General features: G+C 39.8%; 1 protein-coding gene across 1 annotated transcript in view; it reads left to right on the top strand.

Annotated features, from left to right (window-relative positions):
• Nucleotides 1-876: 876 nt before the first annotated feature.
• LOC104408396 (ankyrin-3-like) overlaps nt 877-11197 on the top strand; it is a gene marked incomplete at its 3' end in the record, with an annotated part of 30045 nt that continues 19724 nt past the window's right edge. Inside the window, exons 1-4 of the mRNA XM_010017991.1 lie at nt 877-1120; nt 2051-2174; nt 5105-5207; nt 10998-11104. Coding sequence (XP_010016293.1) covers nt 877-1120; nt 2051-2174; nt 5105-5207; nt 10998-11104 — 578 coding nt within the window. The remainder of the gene's footprint in view (nt 1121-2050; nt 2175-5104; nt 5208-10997; nt 11105-11197) is intronic.

The raw sequence follows: 11197 nt of genomic DNA on the forward strand, positions 1-11197 counted from the left end.
CAGCGCAGCCCAGCGCCCTTCCCCGCAGCCCCGCGCTCCCTGCTCAGCCCCAGTATCAAGTTACAGAAAAACTACACCCTCGCAGCACCCTTATTTACATACAAATAACTGGAGTGCCTGCATTTATGTCACCATTCAAGAGGTTTGCCAAGGGAGGCTGTAATCCAATCAGCAGCAGCTTTAAAGGGATGTCTGCAGACTGATTACATGGGGATTTTTTTATTTTTTCTTTAACTATAGTCATTATTTTTCATTTTGTTTTATATTTGTAAAGAACTTTGATCTGAGTTGGGAGGACAAAGGTGCACATGTCCTAACATACATACGAAGAGATCAAGATGTTAAGAAGATCTTGGTTGTTGAGTGGAAAGCGAATATGACCCACAGGGATTAGTTTGCTTGTGCTGGTTTGGAGTTTAACTCTAAATCACTGCTTAAGGACTAATAGGACTAATAGGAATTCTTGGAAACACCAGGGAAAAATTTCTTATAGACCAAGCTGGTGAAAATGGCTTTCCAAAACAGTAAGACTTTTAAAAGTTTAATGTGTAATGTTTCTATTTCTGTTTTTGTTTTGGTTTGGGTTTTGTTTTAGGTTGGGTTTTTGGTTTGGTTGTTTGTTGGTGGGTTTGTTTTGGTTTTTTTTTTGTTTGGTTGGTTTTTTGGTGGTTTTTCTTGGGGGTGTTAAAATGCTTTTTCGTATACTATGAACATTTTGGCTTTTAAACCGTACCTTAAAATACTGGTTGTTGCCGGGCTGGAGGAGAAAGTCGGTCTGTGTATGTGCCGTTTTCAGAGCGGTCGCTGAAAGGGTATTTTTAGATGTGATTGTTAGTTTAAAACCGGAGCTCGCCTGTGGTTTCCTGAGTTAAGTGAATGGAAAGTAGCCTAAACTCCTTGAATGAAAGTGGGAAACGTGTCGCGGAGTCACTCATCTCCGAGCACACGCTGAGAAACTTTGCGGTTGTGCAACTTTTGCTCACCTCAACCGCGGTCACCACAAGGGCTGTGGGCGCGAATGTCGACGAAGAGCGAGCTTGCTGGGAGCGCGCTCTTGTTGAGCGAATGGGGCGGGGGGGTAAAAAGGCATATTTTGGACTTGCTCTGTCAATGCAGGAATGTAGGTTTGCATGATGTAATGCTATGCAAATGCTCCAGCCAGAGGGAGCTGCTCCGTTAACCCTTTGCGGCGCCTGCCCTCCCCTCCGAAGATTTAACTTTCCTTCCTCCTTCCTTCCATTTTTTCTGAAAACAAAACTAATCGACTCCTCCTCCGTCGGTGTCCGCGTATCCCACCACTCTCTGGCCTTTCCCGACGGGCTGACCGTGAGGCCTGGTCGGGTTTTGGGTGCGGGGCTCCGGCTTAGGGCTTTGTTCTGCTCCGCGGGCCGGGCCGGGCCGGGCTCAGCCAGCCTCGCCCCCCCCGGCCGGAAGGGTTGTGTATGTGGGGGGGATAGTGTCTGTCCGAAGGTCTTCCCTGCCTGGGGGTGTGAATCAGATCACAAAACAAATCCCTAAATGTAACCCGTCTTATATTCAATCTTGCAAATGTTAGTGACAAATACCTAGAGAGGAAGGCGGGCCGCTGCTCTTACTCTGCGTCCGTTCAAACCTGCTGCACTTTTCATAACTGGTGGGCAAACAGGCTGTCTCACAGCCAAGTTTTTGGTTTTGTTTTTCGTACAGAATAACCTGACTTTTATTTGTCAGCTCAGGCTTGTTAGTAAAAAAAGCAAAAGTGAGTGCAATGGTGCAAAGTACAGAGGAAACCCTTAGCATGCTTAAACGATTGGGCAAAAGTCATCCCTCGTATAATGGATTTATGCCAAGGTGGAGTTTTGTTTCTTATGTTTGCCCTAATAAAATAATTTCTCAGGCCAGTTCAGAGGGTGGATAACTGACGTGCTACATGGAAAGAGCCTTAGGGAAAGTGGGGGTGACGGGATTGATTCCTTGTTGGTGAACAGAGCAGGGCGTTATGACTTACTAAGCACACAGACATTTACAATACATGGAGCTTCTCATTTCAGCCTGGCTTTTGTACTGACAGGTGAGGATGCAATGACAGGTGATACGGACAAATACCTCGGACCCCAGGATCTGAAGGAGTTGGGAGATGATTCATTGCCTGCTGAGGGATACATGGGCTTTAGCCTGGGAGCCCGCTCCGCCAGGTATTGTATTTGCTGTTTGTTGAGTTTGCATGTCACCACAGTTACAAGTTTTTTACAAACCAAGCGTGCTTTTTCAAGCAGAGCTGGAGTATATTTTGAAATGAAGTAGAGGGGGTGTGCTTCCGTGTTATGATAATACTGTGCCTTTAAAGCATATGTTCATTGCTGGTTTATTTCATATTCTTTATTCATGTTGGCTTCTTATGGCAATGACACTGAAAACAAATTATTCACTTTTTCTGGTATCTATCTGCCCATGCTCTGAACATCTCCAAGGCACTTCTTTGCTAGCAGTTTTGCAACTGGTCTAAAAACTAATCTAGAAAAGCCAGCAAAACCAGGTTTATTTTCACTACTGCAGGTCAGATTGATACACACATTACAGTGTTCCTTAATGGACTAATTCAGCTGGAGAATGTAAATACCAGGAAAACTGAATGACAATCATTTTGCTATTTTGATGCTTTTATTTCTTTAAAGGTGCTAGCGAGTTATCCAACTGAGATCGCCAATATTAAAGAAAAATATTCTCAAAAATAAAAAAGTAGGTCTACCCTAAATTTGTTGCAGGGTTTCATTTGACAGGGTACAGATTGCATGTTACAGGAAACAGGCCAAAGTTTCTGTGAACCTGATAAAATATTGTAAACTTAATATAATATCTGACTAATGTTGACTTCAGCTCAGGTGTTTCTAGATCGGTGCTTTAGATTTCATTTTTGAAACTTGCTAAAGCCTGCAATATGCGTTGCTCAAAATAACTAAAGCTGTATGAGCAGAGATTACTTCCATAGTTGTGGATTTGCAATGTACTTACTGACAGCTGAATTGTACTGAAGCTAATAATTAAACCTCATAAGCCAGAGCCCTGAGGACTTTTTCCTATGCTGTAGTTTAAATATCTGGTTTAAAAAGTGAGTTCATTGTCTAACAGCAAATGGCAGCTCCCAAAAGGTAAAGCTTAGATGTCTACCCTTCAGTCTGTTTGTTATGGTCACGCTAGAAATGCAAGTTCAGATTTGCTCTTTAGTAGTGACCAGTCATGTTTTGCTTCACTTACAATTTTTAGCTAAGTTAATAAGTGATATATGATAAAATATTAACGAGGAATGCCAAAATAGTCCATTAGCTAGAAAATCAGCAAAACAGATCTTAAGGAAGAGCCTTATGTCTTTGTAAACTTAATTAACAAAGCCGACATGCTGCTTTTAAGTAGAACTTGGTGTGAGCAAGGTCATCATGTAGCACTATCAGATGTGGTCAGTCCTGAAGCACTACAGCTATGGTGAAGAGGGAGTGCACTTTGTGTGTGGAGCTGGGCACTGATTTACAGGACACCTTTTACTCATTCCAGTACTCTTCCCACACATGTCTAACTTCTCCCTGTGCAGGTGGGAGAGCAGAATTTCATGGTCAAAGTCTGTTAGGTAGATTTCAGGGTTCAACCGCATGTTATCTTTTCTTTGAGAGAAATCTAATATTCCCATGCTTCTGATTTTAGCAGTGCCATTACTATTTGTTGCTGTGTAACTCATTTTTTACATTGCACATGTTATGCTCAGAGGAGACAAATACAATATTTTTCCTGTGAAGTATTTTATTTAGCAAAAAGTATTCTGTGGATGTATCTTACTACTGATTCTGAGTGTAACATTAAGAAATAAACACATGAAATATATAAGCCATCCAGCCATAACATCTTGCTTTTCCTGTCTGATTCTTTGCTTTCTATTTCTCCTGTTTCTTTTCCACTGTAAATTGCTTTAGTCCAAAAGTCAGGTAAGAAGGCATGGCATCGTGTTACATCTTTCTGCTGCTGCCATCGCTCATCTTCATTTTATTCAGCCTTGGAAAGTGACATGCTTTTATTTTTTGGTAGGGGTGTGGGCTTAGTCTTAGAGAATATCCTTCTGTTATAATAAATATAACTTGATTTCTTTATGCCCTTTATCATATAAAATTCTGCTTAACGTATGCCTACAGCGTGTAATTAAGATCCCACTTCTGCTTCTAGTCCAAGGAGGAACCTGTACTAAGGGACTAGAAAAGTTTGATTAGCAACTCCAAAATGCATGAAACAAGTAGTAGAGTTCTGAGTCTGAAAAGTGTTGCTAGCTCAAAGTGTAACATGTTGTTGGATGTTGCTTTTTATTAATTCATGTTTTTTACTACTTTGTTTTTTGTCACGTAGCAAGCATGTCTAGACCTGCAGCATGTTTTTAGCACATACCATAATGTATCTTCCAGGGTTAAGTGTAACACACTCCTACCTTGATTTAATTGCAACACATTCAGAGTGATCATAATTATTTCCAAATAGTCTAACATGCACAAAATAATCCCCAGAGCACTAGAATCTGTATTTAACGATCAATAAGCAAATATCTTTTCTTTCTTCTTTCATATCAAAATTATTATTCTTTTCTTTCTCATTAAATGAATAACTAGGGTGTTTATAACAAAGTCAAAAGTGGTTCAGCCACAAAGAGAACACCATAAAACTTGCTTACTCTTAAAACAGCTTCAGCAATCTGAGCCCTATGGGCACTCGCTGTGACCTACCCACAGCTCCCCCAGGACCTGCCCTCATGGGTCTCCTTTCAGGATTAGGCTGTGAAGACATTTATCAAAGTTCATCTAAATACTTGAATATACTTTTCTATATTTATTCTAAATCCACGGCATTACTGCCAAAGCATTAAACATCTTTTGTGATTTTGCTTATGTATATTGTTTGTAAGGAAGGGGATATTTAACTATAGTCAAATACTTATTATTCCATTTTTTTCCCTTGTATTTATTTCATAGATTATGTATATTTTGCCATCTTATGCTATCCCTGGAAGTTGCATGTATTAATTTTTTTATTTTTATTTTTTGTTCACCTCATTGTCACCTGCACTTTCTATGATATATGGTAAATACAACAGCCTCCGCTCCTTCAGTTCGGATAGGTCCTACACGCTGAACAGAAGTTCTTATGCCCGAGACAGCATGATGATTGAAGAACTGCTGGTACCAGCAAAGGATCAGGTATGTGCTCGTCTCTGCCACCAGGTATTCATGCTATATATTTATAGGGGATGACACTGAAGCCCTCAGCTGTGCTTGCAGAGACTATTGCTACCCTTTTAATTATTGCAAATGGAGAAGAGCTGAGAGAAAGAAATCATGGGTTTACCAGATTGTGGTTTTGATCCTGCAAGAGTCAGGATGATGGGGTCCCACACCAATACAGTCTTAGGGGACCAGTTACTTTTTTGATATGTCCATGAAGTCAATGGAAGCATCTGTGAGCTTAATGTTGTGTATCCTTAGAGTGCTTTGATAAGCTGGGAGCAATATGTTTTACACTAAACAACTTTTGTCTGTATTGTATAGCCCAGAGATTATGTTTGCCTGCTCTGTCACATGGAGGGGACTCCAACTGCTGTCCTTTTTTTGCCACCCTTGGGAAGAATTCGACCTTGTAAAGATTAAGCTATTATGCAGTAGCCAGTTTATGTATCTTCCAAACGTTTGTGCAATGACTAATACAACAAAAGCAGAATCTTTTGACCTGATTATGGCGTGGGAAAGTCTTTCCAAAAGCTAATGCTGGAGATGATGGGGCCCTATAGGCTTTGTTTATGTCCTCCTCAGCATTTTGCTTGGTAGACTTGCTTCAGATTTTCAAATCTAAATTAATTACTCAAGAGTTTCTTGATACACAGAAGCCAGAGATCTGCTAGGAAGTTGAATAAAAATTCACATAGAAATCTTTACTTGGGAATTAAAGGACTGTGGAGTGGAACTGTGTTTATTCCCTGGAAGAGCCTAAGGCGGACTGTAATGAAACAGAGGTTTTCGGCTGCCATTTTTACAGAGGTACCTCTCAGCAGTGGCAAGTATTCCTGCATGGGGGTTTGTTGATCTCAGAGGATGCTTTCGTGAAGGAAAGAGTCCACAGAGCAGGACTTATGAATTTTAAGCCTTGATTGTATTAGTCTGTAAATTCTAGTGTAGTATAAATTATCCAGTCCTAATACAGCTTTTGTACACAGCTTTGGTAGCATTATGGCATCGGCAGAAACTGGATTCTATCTTTAGCAACTGAATGTTTATTATTAGGTTGTTACTTTCAAGTGAAATGCTGTAACTCTCCAATAACCTTGATTTGCAGCAGCCAGCTAGGGAGAGTTTTTGAACATTGCATAGCAGTAATTTTGTTGCTTTTGTTGGTTTTGAAGTCAGAAAATAAAATCTGCAACTACTGGCACTGGAAACAAGAAATAGTATTTCAGGGCTGAGAACCTGAAGTTACTCTTGACGCTTCCTGCTCCTAAACCTTCATTAGGTATTTTTGATATGATGGAAATTTCAGAGGAGAGGAAGGTTCTTCAGTCTCAAAACATATTACAATGTACGTATGTTTCTGGCCATTTTTGTGATTACCGTCAAAGTAGATGGCATTGGTTTAGTAGCTAGGATACGTTTGACTTAAAAAGACTTAAAACCAGCACTATGCTGAATAACTCCTAAAGCACATTGTTCGAAGTGTGCATCCTTAACCTGTTTTGCATTGCAAAATTGCACTACTAAAATAAGAATTACCTATCTGTACATGGAGGTGTTGCAGTGACACCACACCATGTACAGGACCTCTGCTTTAGGGCAAACTTCATAATCTCTACAAGAGACCTCTCTGCTTTCTGGAGGTTCTCTTGCAGTCCTGGCTCTTGACCTGAAAAGGCAATAAATACAAAAACCTTCCAGTGCTGGTGCTGAGCAGTAGTGTACACTGTTTTTGTTGCACTTACAGTCTTCATGTTTTTGTGATTCCAGTTTTTGTCCAGCAATGATTGTGCAATTACTGCACTTCAGCGCTGGTCCAAATTTGTCATGTAAAATGAAGCCAGGCTGGAGGCCTGGCTGACAATCTAGTTGTAAATGTTATTCTGTCAGTACTATCTTGAGAGGTTAGCAAACCCATGATCCCCTGAAAAATAAATGACAGTAAAGCAACAAACTACCTTCATGAAAAAGGGAGCCCAGCAAAAATTTCCTGCTATGGGTTCTGCAGCCCTCAAACTCCTGACAAAAAATATATCCATCTTCTGGAATTCTTGTGTTCATCAGCCCAACCCTCTGGTGGTAAGCTTTACAGCCCTTTGGCTGAAGCAGGAGAAGTGCATTTAAGAAATGAGGAATACCCCTGCATCTCCTCATCCCTCCCTCTGCATGTTACTGGGCTTCTACATAATCTCTGCTACGGAAGTAGAAAGCAGGGTTAAAAAAAAAAACACCTTGCGTTCCAACAGTGGAATTCAAAGGAACAAAGATCATTGTGGGTCAAACCCAATATCCTTAAAGTCTATCTGGAAACTGATGTGAATTAAGGCTGGTTTGGGGTATCACAATACTTTGAAGGAGTGAGCCATTGCCTATCTGTATATTCCATATCTCTTCTTTCATAAAGGTCAGACCCGTCAATAGCAAAGTCTAAGAGTAAAGGGAATTAATTTTATCACAAGTATAAGTATATAAAAGACTAAGGAGTAATTGTCAACCTCTTGATCATGTAAAATAGAAGATCCTGTGGCCACCTCTCCCCAAGATCACTGTGAGACTTGGGAGTCTAAAAAGAGTCAGACGAGGAAGATTTGAAACCAGTCTTTACTGAACCTGACTGCCAGCATGACACATTAGGTATTAGAGAAGAGTTTCTAATAATTCCTTAAGAAGTCTCAATGTTCTCCATTGATTCGTTTGGTGGTTTATTGCTGATCCTGTTCAACAGGGAAGTCTGAGTCCAGGCTACATAACCTGGCTGGAGAAAAGTTAAAATTTATGTGTCCTGGTGTGTTACCATGGATGCAGCAACTCAGACCAAATTTGAACTACTTTCTCCATGGAATAATTTACATCAGCCTCTGAATTTCATCAGCCAAAGGCAGGATGAATCAGGCTGTCCATTACATAGCAGCCTGCTGAATCTCTCTGTCTGGATAAATTCATCTGGGAGGAAACATAAATTCTTCCGTTTGCTGAACTCTGATATTGCACAGCCTGTATATTCAGTTATGCAACCAGCAGGATCCTTGCCAGTAGAACCATCAGTGCTTTTATGCATGCAGTTGCATCTAACGATGCCACACCCGTGAGCAATGCATATTTAATCTCCCTCATTTCAGGGAAGGAACACTGGACCTAACAAAACACAGGATGAATCAATCCTGTGATTTGGAATCACTGATGATGTACTGTCTTCTGGATTGCTGATACTGCAGTTTACACAGGAAGATTTTTATTTTTTTTTTGCCTGCCTGGAAAATCCAGCATCTCAACAGACAGACAAAATGAGATTAACAAATGCATGCTGCATGTAAGATGTATGTGTCCCACTTTTAGCTTTGTCTACTCAGTTTCTCTGTCAAAATTATTGGCTGCAGGCTTTGTGCCTTTGCCAGCTGTAAATATGTCCAAAAGATCTGTGCACTTTGTCAGAAAGTAGTGCATCAAAAAATATAGTCACCTGATACACAGACAGTATCTCAGGACAAAGGAACAGACCAAAGTACCCTATGTATGTATGCAGGCAAACCTACAGCAACTTTGTAAGCATAGTAACATCTAACGTAAATTATTTTAGAGTGGTGGTATTTCCTTGGAAATTACATGGCCCTATGTTTATTTTTCTGTATCACACTGCTGAAGGAGTTTCAGCATTTTTCATCTGTTACAGCAAACATGGTGCATATGCCCTCATGCATGCCTGGACCTCAGTGTAGTGTCACTGGTATGGCTTGAATGACAAACACTAAAATGTGTTGTTCTTTTTCACCCGTTTGTTATGTTTCTTTGTTTTGTCCTATTTTTGACAATAGTGTTAATCACCAGGCAAAGGAATAAATTTAGTTTTGTTTATCAAATTTTTACAAGTTCTGAGACCAACTCTCTGGATCTTAGACTGTTTTGTGTCAAAAGTAATAATGTACTTAGTATGAGCTCTTACGAAATTAGGTATCACTTGGAATAGCAGAAATCCACAGCAATGACTTTCCTGCCTAAACTGCAGGCTCTTCAGGAAATCTAGGAGAATTCCCGGTGTTCTACTGAAATGAGTTAGAAAGCTGTCTTCATTGAGCTAAATTGTGATACATTTTCAAAAATGGTACTAATTAAACCCACTGCTGTTGCTTAATTGCCATTGCTTTAATGGCATTCATTTTATCTTTGATGTATTTTGGTGTTTAATATATGCAAGTTTGCCCATTATTATTGTTGTCTGTGCTTGAACCATCAGGCCTCAAGTACATATCTTACAGCAAAAAGTTTAATGAAAGATCCTAATGAAAGAGTGAAGATAACAAAAACAGGAGACATCGAGCCATGCCACATGGTTGGACAGATAACAGAGCAAAGTTGTACCCTTCAGATGTTGCTATCTACTGGCAGTAAATTGCAATGTCAATGTTTTTTGGAAGGAAACCTGTGATGCTCATTTGAAATAAAAGAATGTCTAAAGAGAGAAGTTTTTTGGAAACCCCAGAGTGATGGGAGGGTTCTAGGTTCTGATCAACAACAGAGCACTATGTAATTGCATACCCTGTGGAAGGTTTTCAACAGAAGTATTTTTATGTGTTTATGACTGCCTTTGCGAGATTTACTACTAATGCTGATATTTCCATTCAAAATACTTCATTTTCACTACCTCTGCACCAGTACATAAGAAAAAGAAAGGTGTAAATAATAAAACTTCCCTGTGTAGAAGTGTGTGCTTGGCTCAGGTTTGACTTGAACCCACTGAATTTGATTTGAAAACAGCCCTTGAGGTTTTAGTTTTAACAGACTGCTTTCTCTAGATTCATTTTCCTGTAAGAAGGAAACAACCTACTTACAGGGAACACTGACATCTTTAATACCATCTTGGGTGAAGATAGTCTGTGTGTATTGCATGATAGCTTCTTGACTTAGTTTTATTGATGTAACTTCTGCCAGCGCTTCTTAAATTGTTTAAAAACTTTCACATAATCCTGGAAATACAGGCATACAGTACTTGAAGATTTCATTTGTTTAATTTCCTAGGGAAAAAAAAAAAGAAACAAATAATAAGGAGTATTTTACTAGTATGGCTTTGCTACACAGATAAGAGGATTTACAGTGTGAGACTTGTTGCAGGGCACAGGACGCATGAGTGTGCATGTGCGTGTCCATAGGCAGCGGCAAGAAACAAATTATTCCCCAATGTCTTTCAGATGGGACAGTTAATTATAGCACCAGTGTGCCAGTGCTTCACAGGGTTAAAGCTATTTTTATAGAGATGAGTAGGGACAGCGGCACTCCAGAAAACAGTGTTCATGTTGGTTGTTGTGTATAAATACCAACTAAACCCTCCTCCCAGCAGGAGCTTGGCCATACATTCACCACTTCAATTACACTTTCAGTGAAGTTATTCGCAGCTTCTTCCCCCTGTTATCAGGGGAGGTATGATATTATATTGCCTGCCTATATGATGTATGATTGCAGTACAAAGGTAATATTTCTCTGTTTTCAATGTTCCTAACCTTGCACATGCAAGATTAGAGAGACATAGCTGTAACTAAAGGAAGTGGGAAAAATAGGCAAAAAGAATGGTTGAAGACATGTAAGGTTAATTTGTTTGTAGATTTCATGTCTCTGTTACAGAATTTCCAGTAATTTAACACCTGAGATATCAGCACAGTTACGACGAAAGGAGGCAGATCTAAATTCAATGCAGTTGTATTAAGAAGCTTGTATTTAAGACAAGTGTTTTCCATGTTAATTTTAAATTTCAATTTATCTTTTTATTATGTTTTTAAGCACCTGACGTTTCAAAGGGAGTTTGATTCTGATTCTCTCAGACACTACAGCTGGGCTGCAGACACCTTGGACAATGTTAACCTTGTTTCAAGTCCCATCCATTCTGGGTAGGTCACTTAACAGATTTCCTTTATCTTTAAATGTGGAAATGTATTGTTAGCAGAAGAATACAGCCTGCTGTAATGGCTGGTAAAACGCGC

This window comes from Nestor notabilis, unplaced genomic scaffold (genome assembly GCF_000696875.1).
Source record: "Nestor notabilis isolate BGI_N333 unplaced genomic scaffold, ASM69687v1 scaffold34847, whole genome shotgun sequence".
NCBI lineage: Eukaryota > Metazoa > Chordata > Aves > Psittaciformes > Psittacidae > Nestor > Nestor notabilis.